The sequence below is a fragment of the Actinia tenebrosa genome, unplaced genomic scaffold, assembly GCF_029948245.1.
Source record: "Actinia tenebrosa isolate PJP-AT-01 unplaced genomic scaffold, QUT_ActTen_1.0 PGA_scaffold3__52_contigs__length_22856419, whole genome shotgun sequence".
NCBI lineage: Eukaryota > Metazoa > Cnidaria > Anthozoa > Actiniaria > Actiniidae > Actinia > Actinia tenebrosa.
The window spans coordinates 22100382-22117854 of record NW_028292580.1 but is presented as its reverse complement, the minus strand read 5'-3'; the positions used below and the strand labels follow the sequence as shown (position 1 = coordinate 22117854).

At 34.8% G+C, this 17473-nt stretch overlaps 1 protein-coding gene across 2 annotated transcripts; it reads left to right on the top strand.

Moving 5' to 3' along the window:
* The first annotated feature begins 589 nt into the window (after positions 1–589).
* Positions 590–16911, top strand: LOC116286532 (uncharacterized). Of its 2 annotated transcripts, none has more exons than XM_031693073.2 (16): positions 590–1131; positions 1866–2044; positions 5119–5637; positions 6955–7033; positions 7408–7453; positions 8085–8116; positions 8862–8946; positions 9160–9247; positions 9460–9516; positions 9618–9996; positions 10544–10620; positions 11387–11488; positions 12652–12785; positions 13119–13376; positions 13968–14165; positions 14689–16911. In XM_031693073.2, the coding sequence occupies exons 2-16, from the start codon at positions 1973–1975 to the stop codon at positions 14690–14692; spliced, it is 2130 nt and encodes a 709-aa protein (XP_031548933.1). In that variant the 5' UTR covers positions 590–1131; positions 1866–1972; the 3' UTR covers positions 14693–16911. The 2 variants fall into 2 exon arrangements, with proteins under 2 accessions (XP_031548933.1, XP_031548932.1); XM_031693072.2 differs by having other exon boundaries at positions 591–1131; positions 13119–13406.
* Positions 16912–17473: the final 562 nt, after the last annotated feature.

The window sequence follows — 17473 nt, the reverse complement described above, 5'->3', positions numbered from 1 at the left end:
AGTAGATGTCTTCTGATGCTTCATAATAATAGAGGTTGAAACTCTCAATATTTTTCTTACTGCCAAAGCTATGTAAGCTTCTCAGACAAACCATATGTCCAAGTGCGTTTTGTGCTATCAGCCAGAATAAACAAATCTGATAAGTCCTTTTGTTGACACACATTACGAAATGTCAAATCGCGGCTTTCGAATGTGTTCCTTGCTTACCACAATAAAAAAACCTTGAAAATATTGAGTAACTAGGGGGACTAGAGACGTTATCACTCAAAGCCTTAAAAATGAAAAGAAAGGAAAGATTTAAAGCGATAAGCTTTCAAGAACGTATTCTTTTTCATTTTGTATTCAAACCACGTGTCACTGTGAATGTCAAAATTCTCCACTTGCTCAACGTGGCCTAAACAGTTTTCAGCTGCATTTGAGGAAAAAAGAAAACAATAATTTATATGTTTGCTAAAAGCTAAGCCCAGGCCATACACTAGTTAGAACGCCAGCCAATCAAAGGCCGTCTAAACCCGATAGCACGTCTCTTGCCTGACATCTATTTTATTTCCAAGGTCGTTCCTGTCTGGTTGGAAGGTTGGGAGAGTTGATGCTTTGATAAATCGAGTCGGACGGGCTGCAGCTGAATAGAGGCTATGTGATGACTATAAATATAATACACATTTGAAAAATGCATTAATTGTTGCCTGGTCAATTTCCAATTCAGCGTGTTTCGAAATCCATGACTGGAAATTTAGGAAAAACACTGCATTCATATTGTTTTCTCCGCTCGTGTATTTATGTTTAGATGAAGATGAAAAGAGACTGGCGTGGGAGTGGCCTTTGTTCTGCCTTCTCTGTTTATTTTTGTTTTTATTTACAGGTGCCAATAACGTGACGTCACAGGGCAAAGTGAGGCTTTCTCATATTGTTTGGGTTGCAAACCAAGAGACATCAACAACAGCGGGCAAATTATTTAGCTGAAAGGAGACATTTACAACTGGAGGAATATCTGGAAACCGTTCTTTAGATTTGACTGCTGGACTTGAGGGAAGATTTTAATCTTGATCAGAAGACAACTTGTCAACGGAGCATCAAACTATGGCCCTTTCATTCATTCACGGACAAGCGAAACATTTTTAGAACTTTCAGGTAATGTGCTCACTATCGTCAACATTTTCGCTCGCACAAATGATCATTTCTATGAACTCAGAACTCAAAGTATAAGCATATTACACTTTTTAGATATTTCTTTAGGCATTAGTCTAGTTATCTCTTATTTTAAATAGGTCTTTGGCGCTTTTTTATTGCTGGTATTTCAAGGAAAAGACGCTAGCTGTTGTTATTTGTTGTTTACTCGAACACGTTTCACATTGTTGTTATTTATGGCGACGCGCTCAAAGGGAACCTCTTTCTCGCTCAAAATCTTGGCTTTTCTCAAAAGAAAGTGTACTTTACATACAAAAACTACATAGTCTGTTAAGTTATCATTTATTTGAAGTTAGTTTTTGAGGAATTATTCTGTTCTAGGAAACACTTTCTGCGCATTATTTATTCGAGGACAAAATGAATTCAAATAAGCCCAGCTCTATGTCGATCGGTGGCGTGTTGGAAAGGAAGTGGCTTTTTTCTCCTTCAAAATATTCTCCCTGACAAACTCTAACAGTTCAGACTTGAAGCTTGTTAGATGTTGGAACAATAAATGCTAATTTTAAGAAACAAAATTGGTATTTATGCGTCAAATGGGCTAAAAATGGTCGTACCACATAGATTATTTGCGTCTAGCCGCCATTTTCCTCGCGATTAATTAATGAAAACGATGTTCATTGCATCGTTTTTCTTTCAAGAAAGAAAGACAGAAATATATTTTCCTCTTCTTAAACTAGACAAATGAAATCTGGAACCAGGAGTACCAACTGGTAATCAAAGTAAAGGAAGAACGCTATCGAAGAAGCCCCTTTGTGATCAATAATCGCACCCATTCAATCCAGCCATGTCAACAAGCAACACGGAGGGAAACATCGCGGGATCAGTAACTTTGGCTGCTTCTAGAACCTCGACAAATGTAAGAATTGCATTGTTTAACTGTATATTCCCTACCGATTTGATTGTCTGTTTGGGAACCGTCATAAGCGACCGTGCTAGCTACTGCACAAGAAACAACCTACGAAGTATATACACGACAGTTTAAATTTAAATCCTACAACTTTACTAGCCGAAGCTGTCCCAAACGAGAAAAGAAAATAAGCTCTAAAGCCAGCAAGTAGTAAACCTTTAGGATCCCTTTGAGGTTTTCTTGTCTGTCATAAATCTAATATAAGTGCAAAGAGCTCGTCGTTTTCAGCTGTATGTCTGGTATCATGCCGTTCTATTGAATAATTCCGTCCGTCCCACTCTAGTACCCCCCTCGGTTTAAATGTCTTACAAAGCGAGGAAACGCAATCGGTTATGGAAAAAAAGCTTTTCATCCTATTTCCTAACTCTGCAACAGGTGCTGTTTTAGAACTTTTATTTTACTCTCAATTTCTAAAGTTTTTTTTTTGAGAAGAGATATAACTAGCTAAAAACTAGTGTGAGCTGCGTCGGTGTTTCTAATGAAACAGTAATGATGATGAAAAGGTAAATTATACACCGTGAAAAGATGAAAAAACTTACTGACGTTTCGGACGCTAGTCCTTCGTCGGAGTAAAAGGAAGTTTTTTTTTTGAGTGTGATTTAATTTTTTTCCCCAAATTTTTGGACAGACCCATGTGGATAGATATTTTAAGCTGTGTAGCTGGTGCATTCAGCAATCCACAGATTTCAAGTGCAACTTTTAAAACTTTGATTTTATTGATACCAATGGTAAATTATTTCTCAAATCCAAATTTTATGCATTTTTTCACCTTTGACTTATCACTCATATTTAAAACAAAGTTTTGACTATATAATATTGGGGGCATTTATTTATTTATTAAATGTTTTTTTATGAATTTCAATGGTCGACATGTTTTCGGCATTATTTATTGCATCTTTGGAAGATCATGTTTTGGGGCTTTGATCACATTGTTTCTCACCTAAATATCTTTTTCTATCATCATATAAACTATTATCATAAAAAAAATAATCAAATTATAGCCAGATGACATGTATGTAGTTAAAAATTACTTTCCATGATGATGAGAAATTACTGTACAGCATTAAGGACTACATATAATATTAATACAATGCTTTCCAGATAAGATTCACTATAAAATTTGCAGAAAGCATACATGTACACCTTGTATACATTACATAGGACATCAATATAAAGGATATGTTTTGCAAGAATATAGACAAAATAAATCAAGTAATGGCTATGTAAATCCTAAATTGATGCTTAGATATAGTCTCCAACACCATCACTATGACAAAAATAATATTGGCAGATACAAAATGTAAAGCCATTACTTCACTATAGAGTTAATATATACTTGTTTAAAGAACTTCCCATAAATATGGATCATGTGATTGTGATTTTGAATCAACTTGATACAAGAAATCAAGCAAGCTTTAATTTTAACACTGAATGAGTACTTGTAAGCTCTTTGTTGAATGCCCAAACTTTGTTGTTGATTTGAATAAGAATAACAATTCATTCTCTCTCTGTTTGACCCAAGCATTGTGAATGGTGATGGCACAAAATAATCCATTTCTCAACTTATCAACAAATAGTAAATTCTAGAACTCACAGTCAGAACATTTAGACTATTGAATTTGTAATCAAATGAATATTCATAAATGTACATATTTTAATATATGCTAAACTAATAGTAATAGCACTTCATATCTTATTTATATATCATGGCACATACATTTTGTTTGCATGCTGAGTTTCTTGTTTTGTTATTCATATTCTTTCTGTGATCAAGCCAGACCTTTCTAGACAGTCCTGGTATACTCAAAAACAAGGTCATAAGTTATAGGAATATATCTATTGGTCATGTTTCCTTTTATCACTAACAACAAATGTGGAGGAATGATAGCCACATTTATTGACACCTTTTTTTATTTAATCAATATTATCAAAATAATAACCTTGAGAGTTTAGTTCTGCATGCATATTATTAATTATTTTGATACATGTCTTACTGAGTTTTTTGGCTCCTGGATTGAATATAAGTATTGTTTGGGTGTGCAAGGTACTAGGTCAAATAGAATGTGTGTGACAGATCAGAGTAATATGAGAAGAACCTTGTGGATGACAGGATATTGTTCTTTGCTTATATAGACAGAAATAATAGGTATGATCCTCATTCATTGCATTTTCTAGATATACTGATTAAAACATAAAATATTGATTTAAAAAAAATAATCGTGAAAGTTTATAGTTGAGCCATATAGTAGCCTTCTTGGGAATAATGGAACTTATGTTATTTCACAAAGAATATGACGGTCAAAAGAAAGTATCTTTCCTATTTTATTCATGAGTTATCAGTTCATTTCTAATTCTGACTTGAAATTAAGAATTTTATGCCCATGAGTGTGATATATACCAGACAAGTTGTCAATCACAAAATGACTTGTTGTGACATACAGTCTTTCATAGTGCATGTTTATGAGAATCACTTCTCATTTTACATCTATATCAACTTTTAATAAGAGTCAACTGTTGGACTATATTGAAACAATGAGAAGGATAGTAGAAGTATTTCCCAAGAATAAGTGGTAACACATTGATACTCATGATACTCATGATCAGGACTAGGCATAGCCAAGTTGCTGTTCTGCATCATTCAACTTAATAGACAGGTGCTTACCATTAAATCATTACCTGTCGCAGAAGTTTCTTATCATTTAGAATTTGCATGTTGACTATAACGATTGCGGTATGTAGCAATTTGCAGTGAATTTTATTTGATCCCCTATCTCGTTGCACAATGAATAGCATTCTTATTCTTTTCTCTGTGCAGTTTCAATGAACAGATATTTTTCTTCTGTATTTTTCATTCATGTAAAAAAAAGGAATGGGTAAATTTAAACTAGACTGAGTGAATCAGTTAACCAGTTGACATAATTATAAATTGTTACTGTCAATAATGAATAGCTTATTGTTTCTTTACAGGTCCAATGGAACCAGTACTAAATGTATAAAACCTATATTTTATCATTATATCATAGTTAATAAACAAGACAACAACTACGCTCAAACAGTCAGAATCTTCGAATAAGGCCAACTCAGACATGGTTAGTCCACAAGGATCTGCTACCAACCATACAAATGGCACTAGACTATCTGGACAGGGTTCTAAGAAAGCCTCTTGCTGTTGTTCTTCACATGACGAGCACCTGCCTGGAGTTCTATATCAGCATATTCCAAATGGTACTATTCCAGTTGACTCTAAAGTACCAGAACATGGTGTAAAGGATTGTAAGGGTGGAAAATCAAAGCACAATGGGGGAGCGTTTTGTTCATCTTGTCCTCCAGGACTTCATACCCATCACATGTATTCTCCTCAAAACTGCCATCCTCAGCCCACTTTTGAACATGGGCACTGTGGCTGCCCATCTGGGTACTTAGATGGTCATTATCACTATACACATCATCAACAAAATCAATCAAGGCCAGTTGCTGTTGTAGCTCATCCCCCACCTTTGCTTCTAAGACCAATACAACCACAGCATATTCAACAACATCAGGTAAATAGAAAATATTATGAAAAGCATATTATATTTTCTACAGCTATTTACTAGTGTTTATTGTGACACAGTAAATAAACTTTTTCTTTCCTTTTTTATGCTTTTGACTGCAATTTGCAACACATTAATGTTGTTTATGAGGTGTTATAAAGATGCCATTTAAGAGTTGACTACTGTCTTAACTACTTATTAGACAAAAAGTATATTTAAGCAATTATCACAGATTAGTCATACAGAGCTCTGTAGATTATTGCAAATTCTGCATTACTATTTAAAATAGTAATGCAGAATTTGCAATAATCTACAGAGCTCTGTATGACTAATCTGTGATAATTCTGTGCTACTATAGGTATATTAGTAATAGACCACTTAAGGGGAAAACTAATCAAAACCATGGCATACGTATCCATTTGTATCAAAGCTTTGACAGAAAGTGTTCTGAATGTTTTGCAGTGTTTTTTTGGTTTGTTTGATAATTGCTCAGGCAAGTAGTATGTTAATTTATAGTCTTATTGTTATTATTATTATTGCTCAGACCTAAGGCCAGCCCCCACTTCCTATAATACCTTTTTTTGAGTTCAATGACAAACAAGATGCATCATGGCCTAGCTTAAGCTTCAGTACAAACAACACCATATAAGGCATGATAAACAAAAGATGTTTGTACAGAAGCCAAATCACAATACGTGATGTTTGTTAATTCAGGAAAAGTGCATTGGCTATTGATGATAGCTTATTTGATCAATGGACCTAATTGTTTAACTAGAACTAAAGAAAAAAAGTAGAATTTGTCCATTATTTCTTAGTGCCTTTAATTAGAAATAATCTAGAAAACATTGACCATAAGATATGATAATTTAAACTTTTTGGGTCTATTTATGACATTTTTTGAAGGCTATGCTTTATACAGTATGATAATAAATTGCAATTAATTTTTTAGTAACATGATCATGTTTTTTTCCATTTGGAAATAACAGCCTTTTATACAATTATGATATTTTAATTGGTAGTTATCAGTGCCAATTCTTCAATTTCAATTTTTTCAAGAGCTTTGTTTTTTGGTATTTTTCACTTGAATTGTAAGTTTTAAACAGATGTCAGTCAAACTGACATATGTATTAATTGAACTGCAGAAATGTGTTTTTGATATACACAACAAAGTTAATATATAGCAGCCATCACTTTCTTGCTTTCGTGCCCCAAAACACTAATATTGGAGCTATAAGATGTTTAGAAGAGCCACATTAATTCAAGTTGATGTTTGTAAGGGATGTTTGATTTGCAAGGCTTTATTTTAATAATCAATTTGTCTTTCAGGCTATTCTTGAACAGGAACTTAGGCCATACTATGATGGAAAATGGAAGGGATTAGTAGAATCTCAAATTCCATCATTTGGTAAGATAATATTTTGAACATTTATGGAAATGGTTTGCTTTTGAATTTACTGTATAATATCAACTTTTATGGTTACATTAATATTTTATTCTATACTCAAGGTCTTTCTATGTACAACATATATGATGTGTCATCATATACGTAAATATAAGCTATCAGATTGATTTTACATCTGGAGGCAATTACTACCGGATAACCTAAGTACTAAATTGTAACAACAAAAGTCATCTTTATTACATTAACCCTAAAAGCATGCATCCTTAATGGTTTAAATATGTATGACTGTATATTAAAGTGATATTTTTAGTATTATTTGTTTGCTAATATTGAGACAATTTTATTCATTGATATGTAAAATATTTTATCTGTTGCAGCTGGTAGGAATCCTTCAACAGATTCCCATAATGCAGTAAATACAGTGTAAGTTTGTTAATTGATTTTCAGACTGCATGTTACATTCAGAGCAAAATCGATTTCCTCTACATCAAGAAAATACAAAATAAAATATTTAAATAATCATAACTGTGAACACTGATGTCAAAGCTGGCATGTGGTACTGTTTGGTCATATTCATTCTTTCTTTTAACCTTCCTACTTACAATTATTTGTGGATACATACACATTTGATGCAATAACTTTGTCAACATTATAAATCTGAATTTTTCTACAAATATCTACACCTAAATCTTGGAACTCATAGAGAGCATTTTGTCTGACAATTACTTTGTTCAACAATTACTTCTGAAATGAACAGCTGGTTACACTTTCAAGCAGATTCAATAAATTACACCTACATAAGGAAATATATCTACTATTAAATTTTAAATGTTGCTGCTATAAAAAGCACATGGCACATGTTAAAATTTAAAGGAATGCGACATCTGTTATGTGGTTCATATATAAATTTATCTTATAATTCAGAATGCTATTTTTGTAAAGCTATCAATAATTTCACTAGCTTTTAGTGATTTACTTAAGACTATCCTTACAGTTCTTGACAGAAAATTTTAATACTTTTATCCTTATTATTTCTTTCTTTTCGTATTAACAGACCTGCCGGATTCGTAGCGGACCCACAATCAAGTAAGAGTCAAAATACAACTAGATCCTTGTAGACATGACAGCAACTCTTTGCATTTTTTAGCCCTTTTTGTCATCTACATAATTGTATTGCAAGTGATGGTTTTTCTCGTGCGTGGGCGAAAAACAAGGAAATCTTAATTCAGAGATTTAAAGGCTTACCTTATTTTAATCCCCCAGTACGATTTGACAAAACATGAACGATAAATCCCATAAACATGTGCTTTGCTGTTATTTTTCTATTAAGCTCGGATATTTACTTTTTTTCAAATATTTAATATAATTTTTTCTCGTACTTACATTTTGACATGTCCTTTGAATATATCCTTGACTATGGTCCAAAAAAGAGGCTTTTAAGACCGATTTTACGGAATATTGGAACTCGGTCGCCATTTTGTTTATGTGTAAACCTTCGAGTTTCCCGCCCTTTGGATGCGCTCACAGCACGCGCGCAAATATGGCGCGAAAAATAAAACCTAATTTGCATAAACTAATTTATTGAGTTTATTGATTTTTTTTAGTTTTAATACATTTATATATTATTGTTTTCGTCTTTGATTGTTGATTTTATATTTTTTTATGGTTTTCTTTTTGCCTGGTTTATTAAGATTTGTCATTTCCTTGATGTAAGTTTATCTCGTCATTGTTACCTCATTTTACTAATTATTTCGTATCTAGTGCATAGCTGTCGAGTGAATTCTTATCTTGACGGAGCCTTTAAGCTTATCTTTTTCGTATGTCATTACAGTACAGGGACATCCTTTGTTGATTCATAATGTCTGCCAATGGCCAGGTTGTGAAGCGTATTGTGACAGTTTTCAACAATTCTTACTGTGAGTATTCATCTATTTTTAAAAGAGAATTTACTCTTGATCTTTACGATAATAACAAACGAAAATCACACTACAGTCTACCAACTTGAATTAATAAAATAGGCGCGAGATGGTTCGTTGAATTATGTTAAAGTAAATGTTTATTATAGTCTAATTGTTGCCAGATAATTCTATATTTTAAAATGTCTGTCTTACATTAATGTTTGCTCCTAGTCATTTAGATAACGACCACGCATTAGATGAACGAAGCACTGCTCAAGCTAGAGTACAAATGCAGGTTGTCGGTCATTTAGAAACTCAGGTATGTGCGACGGAATTATAGTAATACGTTTACTTTTGTTTGTTTGTTATTTTTCCTAATGCCATAACGGCTTCCATTTTTATTTACCTTTTTGTTTTGTGGTTTTTAAGACAAGAACGTACGATTTACAGCTGAGCTTTTTTATATTTGCTTTTAACTTTTAGACATACATTTAGTCTTGAATTCATGTGTGTTCTTTTTCTTTTTAATAGCTAAATAAAGAACGCGAAAGGTTGAATGCAATGATGAGCCATTTGCACATGCCAAAGGTAATCAATTCTTCCGTGTGTACCCCCCAAAAAACCCGATTATTTTAGTTTGCTTATCTTTTAGTGTCATTTATATCGTGCACATTTTTGTGTCTTATTAGGGTCAAGTAACATCCCCAGTTTCCGAACAAGAACAACCACCTCACTCTCATTCTCTTGTAACGATCCATGGTCAACCTTCTTCCCAAGAATCAGCTGCCAGATCACTTTCTTCCTCGCCTTCAAACACAACCAATGAAAACACAGAAAAAGATGGGCAGCTGGCTGCAGAGAATAGGGAACGCAAAATATGTATTACGCCTCCGCCCAATATCAGTGTCCACGATATTACTAGCACCCATGAAGCAACAACCGTCACTATGATGCCAATCATTCACATGCCCACCCACATACACGAAGATATAAAGCCGCTGGTACGTCATATGCATGAGGAGAAAATTCACAAAAGAAGAAGCGCAGATCCAGACGGAATTTCTTTAGGTAAATCTGTACGGTTACACAAACTCTGTGCATGGATAATGATGTTGGTGGTGTTCATATTGATGAGGAGGAAGAGGAGGAGGATGAAAATTTAAATGGTGATGATGATGCCAATAGTAAAGAATGATAAAGAATAAGCGTTTTAGAATGTGGCGCTAAAAACTATTACATTTTTAAGCATTTTTTACTGGAAGGAAAATATGTTTAAAAAAATTATTCTTGCATTTGAATTTTCTTTCAACCGATATTTTAAAAGCCTAATAGTGCGCACAGTTTGAGAGCTTTGTTTTGATTTGCAAATGCTGACAAACATTTGTAATTTGGTGTGTTAAATGAAATGATCAGGCGATTGTCTATCATTTCACTGTCAAAAATGTTGTCTTTTATCAAGAACCAAATAAGTTCCCGGGAATCTTTTATCGAGACAGACAGCGACTCCCACTAAACATTTTATAAAATAATGACCTTAAGCTTTCATTCTGACACATCGTTGAGATTCGATAAGGAATGTATTATTCTATTTTTAAGCTTTTAATTTGTCTTTTAGATATCCAAAGGTCTGCTGACTTCTATCAAAAGGCGGATGTACGTCCCCCTTTTACATACGCGTCTTTGATAAGACAGGTAAACAATACTAAAGTACTCTTCTTGAATAAAGCCAAGCTTATTGCTTCTCGGTAGTGGGAAATGGGTCACTTGTTTACCACTTTTAATTCCCAAAGACCGAAATCAAAAAGTCAGGTGTCATAAGAACGATATCCGTCATATTCTGTCCAATTAATTGTTGTTTCCTCTCAATGTCCATTTACTCGTTCAATTTTCCAACATTATCGTGTCAAGGCTGAAGGCTAACCATTTGGATATAATAGTGATCACTTCCTTCAACATTACCGACCGAGTGATAGGTAAAAGCAAGAATTTCCGCCAAGCACTCGATCAGTTTGTCAAATATTACAATTGAGTCTAATAGTCGTATCAATCATGGTGGTAATTTTTGTAATTAATATTAAATATATTATAAATAATTCGATCTTAAGTTTTCCAGACGTCGGCGGGTTAAAATTACTCTTTTGTTTCCTATGAATTTCTTAATTTGATTTATTACATTGTAATAAATAAGGTGGAACATGGAAGAAAAAAATTAATGCATTCGCTTTCTCTTTCACTTTTTAAATTCCAATATTTCACTATATCTTTTGCGTTTATAGAATCCCAATATTGCTCGCTCATGTACAAGCAGATGCGTCTAGAATATTTACTGGGTTTATTTTTATTCTTTTATTTTTTCCTGCTCAATTTTTATGTCTTATTTTTCTCTGACGTCCCTTGTGTTTTTGTTTCTCTTTTTAATGTAAGTACTCATTTCTGTTATTGTTTTATTTTTATTCAGGCTATTTTAGATTCCCCAGACCAGCAGTTAACCCTGAACGAGATATATTCCTGGTTTACTAGAACGTTTGCCTACTTTAGAAGAAATGCAGCCACATGGAAGGTACTCCTCGCTTCTCTCTCTCCACAAAACCCACCTGGCTAAATTCCAATTCGATGTCAGAGATACCATACACCTAAATCCAAAATGGCGCACGGCCGGTTGAAAACGAGGCATCCAGGGCCAAATTTACAGTTTTCTTATAATTTGATGCTGCAAAATTATCGTGTTCTTGAATGTAAGAAGAATAGAAAGACAGAACAAGTAAACAACGATATCTTTGCATTGACACCATATTATTTCTTTCCAGTGGGAACCCCTTGAAGATCATTTCATTTCTAGCTATTTTTAATGAAAAACCCTTGAGTTTATTAATTAAGTGGGTTTTGGTGCGATAGCTGTTATTTTGGGCGTTGTTGTTTTGTTTGTTCGTTTTCGCTCAGAACAGGCTTGACTAAAGGTGCTGACACACGGTGCAACATTGCATGCAACAAATCTGAAGTTGAATCGCGCTCTTTACTCTTGCAACATTGCGCGCAACAAATTTTATCATGTGAACATGACTGCAATATTACCCTGCAACATTTTGAAATTTCCAGCCTATCAGCTTGCACCAAATTTATAACTGCTGACCAAATATCTTAACATAGCAGGCTGACACAAGCGATGTTGCGTCATTTTGTTGCAATGTGTGTCACCCCGATTCAAATTTGTTGCTTGCAATGTTGCACCGTGTGTCAGCACCTTAACCTTATGAAAATATACGATAATAACCATGTCAGATTGTCATCAGTTGTATCTTGTTGCTGTCGTTACTTTTTTGTTGTCTTTGTTGTTGTTGTTTCTGTTGTTGCTGCTGCTGATAATAGTGGTTTTGAGAGAGTAGCAAAGGTGTGGTAGTCGTTGGTAATGGTAGTGGGTGGTAGCGGTGACGGTGACGGTGCATGGTCCCTTTTAACAACATGGTTGATGCTGACAACAACAGTTCCGTCCAGTGATCAAGAATAATAGTTCGAAGTCGAGGATGCAGTTTCCGCGCATAGCAAAACCATACTTTTTACCATGTACTCCAACCTCGGCTTGGAAATATTGTTCATGGCCACTGAACGGAACTGTAAAATGGAGTATTACTGTGGTATTGATGCTGTGCTGCTGTTTTGATAGTGAACCATGATAACTTAAGTTATTCGCCAAACCGCAATACTGAATATATATTTCTATTGCAGAATGCGGTCCGTCATAACTTATCTCTCCATAAATGTTTCGTAAGAAAAGAAAATGTTAAAGGAGCTGTTTGGATGGTGGACGAAGATGAGTTCATGAAACGAAGACCACAGTCTAAAGTTACGCAAAGTGCTTCGTAAGTAACGGCCCAATGACTATTTAGCAATCAAATCCAACTAGTGGCCAATCATCAACCCTGCGTTCTGATTGGATGAGGAACTACTAGGCTATAATTCATATCCTTCTAATAGCGAAAAGTGCCGGTTTTGAAAACCAAAACCGACATTAAATTGAACTTTAATTCAAAACTTGTTTGCATCTATATATTTAACCGACGTCTATTTGGTTTTTGCTATTCCAGTATGCATTCGTTTATATTAGAATTAGAAAGATAAAAGGCGTAAAACAAGCATGCAGCCAGTTAATTTTTCTTGGTAAAGATTCCCAACTTGTTGGTCTTTGATTTCAGGACATTAAAGCAAGAACGTGAACGTTTACTACAGCAGCCGCCATCTTGCCTGATAGGCCTTCCAACACAAGTCAGTCTTGACGCAGTTTCCAACTCACGTGATCACAATGACGTCGGCCTAGATGACGTCAGCATGGCGTCTTCTTCAGACGAAGGGAGGAAACGGCCACGAGAGGAAGAAAGCGAAGAAGGTGGACAACCTAAGCGACAAGTGTTACAGGAAGAAGAAGAAAGTGAAGGCGTTGGAGGAATCAGGAAGTTAGTTGAATTTTGCTCCAAAGATATCAAGTAAGAAATTCTATTAAGTATTTGTTCGTATTTTAAGGACGTTTTAAAGAAAGAAAAAAGTTTTTGATTTTTGCTTTAGATTGATTCGTTATTCGCAACTCAGTACCAAATCATTCATTTCAGTTAGCCTGTGCTAATTTCATTCAGGAGGGGGGAAAACGAATAACGCATGCGTATACTTACGTAGCTCAGCATGCAAGGAAAAGCTTTACGAAACAGATACTTAGTAGTATTTTCAGACTTCTTGGGTGCTTACCATTTAAACCAATCCATTCGGTTGGAAATTTGATTGCTAATGGTAAGAAAAGAGCGGGAAACTTTGACTAACGACAAGAAGTACACGCGTCCACCACCGGGAAAAACAAAAAGGGCGGGAAAAGTGGAATACCTCAATCGGAAGACCAAGTTTTCCGGAAATTTCCGATTGGAATGACAAATACCATTTGTTTACCAACCGGAATTTCCGGTTTTTCCGGGTAAATGGTAAGCACCCCTTGATTCCATTCCTTCCAATGACATTTAGAAACGACTTTGTTTTCTTTTCGTATTTTGACTTCAAAGCAGTCAACTGTCGCAGTCGAATGTTCAAGTCAAGCTTGAACCCCAGGATGATGAGCCAGAGATACATATGAACAGCAGTCCTGAGACCGACGATCAGATGCGTAATGACACAAACTCACAAGATAGTGATATTCAGTTGGAAGCTAGGATGCTTTATAGTGAAAATGGTTCTTTTGTTGGAGAGGACGAAAATGACAGGTAAACAACCTTTTATTTATTCATGATGAATAAGTTTGTTCAATGAATCATTCATTCAACTGTTAGTGCTGGGGTTTTGATTTATTTGCGGACACACTATGCGACATCACCAGCAACGTTGCATATAAAAGGCTGAGGTTTTTGACTTCTACTTCTGCGACGTCGCATGCAACATCGCAACGTGTGTCTGTACCTTTATTAAACCAGGGATTGCCCTTTTTTAGATGCGTTATAAAAAAGGTGTGACGCGTGAGTAAGAAGAGAAAGTGCAAAAATCTTCCATAAAAGAAATGGTGGTTTTAAAAGTGCGAAGTTTGGTCCAAATAAGTAAAGTTTGATCCAGCGCCTTAAGTTTGATCCAGTTTGCTTGACGCATACTCCTTTGCTCTGGATGCAATTGACGTCATAGCATGGCCGCCATTTTTGTACTTGCTTTCTTTTGCTGTGTCAATTCGGGACGCACGCTACCGCCCTGACCTATGAATGAAGCTCCCTTATTAATATTATCTTGATTATGTTACAGGTAAAGATGAGATACCAGCACTAGAGTCGGTCCCTAAATTAAATTGGCGTAGCAATAGCAGTAGGAAAAATATCAAAATGGGAGCTAGCACGTTTTTGGTATCGGAGACACTTTTGGCCACAGCTCGGAAGGAAGTCTTTTTAAATGATTGACGCGCGTGGCTATAATTACTGGTAGATGGTAAGGTAGATATGAGGAGAGTAAGATTCAGTAGTTGCTAAATGCAAGGATAGAAACGGTTTTATACAGACATGCACTGCTCAAAGCAATTGACTTAGCAGAATTTGTATGATGGGCTGAAAAACGGATGATATGTTGTCTCAAAGACTTTCAAATTGAACGGCGTGTTTTGATTGGTTTAGAGGGAAACCATTTTATTGTCAAGGTACCGTAAGTAAGTTTTGTCGTATGCACAAACAGCGCTTTTCGATGTCATTTTTGCGACTAAAGAAATCTCTGGCAGAGTTCATCCTTCAACCATCTTGAACTTGTAGAGATAGCAGATCACATAAATAACACTTTAACGAGGATTAGATATGTGTAAAAGAAGCAAAATACTTACAATAATATAAGCTAATGAAAGAAACATTGTAAAAAGTACATTGATTGAACCACAAACGATTTTTCAATGAGCATGCGACATCGACCAAAACTTGGGCACGGTTTAGTTTAAACATCTAGATCTTAATATAAATAAATAAATAATATATATATAAATATATATATTAAAACTATTTCCAGAGGGCGACAGACTTCTAGAAAAAATAAATAGATAGTTTCTGATTAACTTAAAAAGGAGCATGTGTCCAAATAATTCAAATCATTCAGCCCCAAGCAGTCTCTTTGGCGATTATTAATAGATATTACTTTTTAATAGTTTAAAACGTGTTTAGTGTCGTGGAATGAAAATTATTAGTAGATTATTTTTTTAGAACCTCGATGGAGGTATAAAATATCTTGATTTTAGCACAGAATTTTATGGAAAGAATTTTTTAGGCATTTTATTTTAATTTACTAATGCACAGAATAATATAAAAATGTTATTGGATATGCAGTGTGACATTGTTAGATATGTTTGCACACGTCACGCAGTCCAGTTTCTTTAACCGGCTGTGTTGCGTGACAAGGAAATTTGGAGTACAACCTCCTTCTGGTGTCTGGCAGTACCAAATAAGAGTCCAAGGAATTCAAGGCATATTAACAAACATCTACTTTAATATAGTTCTGTTAATTTTTCTCTGATTAATTTTTTCTTCAATACCCAACTTTTGATATTGTGGTTGAGTTTGTCAAGCACAAAAACATTTCGAGTCGAGGCTCCGGGGAAATTTAACAAAGTAACCGTAAATATTCTTTTGTTTCCCCGAAGCCTCGACTCAAATGCTTTTTGCTTAATCATTCAACCACAATATTGAAAGTTGGCTATTCAGTTTTACTTTTTCGGAGACCGTCTTCGCTTTTCCTTTGTTCCTTCACACGATCCAAAAGAAACTTGATATCTGGACATAGCAATATTGCTCTGCGCATTATTTACGCACCCAATGCAAAAGTTATCATTGCTTTCCAAAGCGTTTTTGATATTAATACTGTGCTAATTTTGGTGGGAAAAGACAACTGCACCAACAGCAGGCTCTATAGGCCTTTTTCGAGTTCCGCGATGGCTGTCAAAAGTATCCCGTGCTCAGATTCGAAAACGAGGCATTTTCGGGCAAGACTATTTCACGCGCTTTTGAAAACACATACAAAACTTTGAAAATCATGCTAATAAATTGAGGAATGCTTTGAAGTTTCTTTTAGTTGGGAAGCAGGATAATAACTTTTTGAAAAAAATAAAGCTCACTTCAGACAAAATCATTTCTTCAAGAGTCTTAGAAATTGCCTTAAATTTTATGGTTTCTTGTCACACTGCCCGAAAATGCCTCGTTTTAATGTCTGCGCCTGCGATACTTTTGAAAGCGCTCGCGCATCTCTAAAATCGTCTACTAGTAATACTTAAAGAAATCGAGTCGGCTGTGGATCCTAGTCATTGATTATGGTATGACAAGTAGATGTAGATATATTGTTACGAAGGTTCTTGGTATGTCTGACGAAATGAAAATCTAGAATAGCTTTGAAATACTGGAAGAAAATAAAGTATGAACTTTGTCAATTTTACATTAGAAATAAATTTATAATTCGTTTATTTCTTTTAAATAAAAAAGAAATCTATAGATGAGAGGAAAATGGTGCAAGTGATTAATACTCTGAAACTGATCAGTTATACAGTCAATGTCATTAACGTTGTGCACCGAAAAAAGACATTTACACATTTAGACTAAAAGATATATCACGTGTTTCATTATGTATTCTTTGCCTCGTGTGCGTCAGCCTGAACTTTAAATGTAAAATTCATCTCGTGAATCGAAAATCCAGAATGCCCTGACCATTTAGTGAGGATTTAAGATTGAGAATGGTATTTCAGCATTTGTTTTATGTCAGAACCTTCGAGGAAACACGTGATACTTCTTTTAGTCTAAAGGTCTAAATGTGTAAATGTGTAAATGTCTGTTTTTGGTGGACAACGTTAATGACATCGACTGTATGTCCATTGGTTACACCGAATTTTAATGCATCATATATTTATGACGCCATTGCTTGTTTATGAGGAGGACAAAGAGGTGGGAAGGAATAAGAATTTGAACTAATTTTACTATGAAGCTGAATTGGTAGCCTTAATATGTCTGGTTTTCAACAATTTTTAAACTGGTGTTCATACTACAATATCTATGGTATTTCGTGACTATTA

What these genes read in the sequence shown, in the direction of transcription:
- LOC116286532 (XM_031693072.2), top strand. Translation starts at nt 1,973, where the DNA reads ATGTCAACAAGCAACACGGAGGGAAACATCGCGGGATCAGTAACTTTG. An exon ending in TCGGTCATTTAGAAACTCAG is followed by an intron (nt 9,248 to 9,459) that starts GTATGTGCGACG and finishes TCTTTTTAATAG; the next exon opens with CTAAATAAAGAACGCGAAAG. An exon ending in AAAGTTACGCAAAGTGCTTC is followed by an intron (nt 12,786 to 13,118) that starts GTAAGTAACGGC and finishes CTTTGATTTCAG; the next exon opens with GACATTAAAGCAAGAACGTG.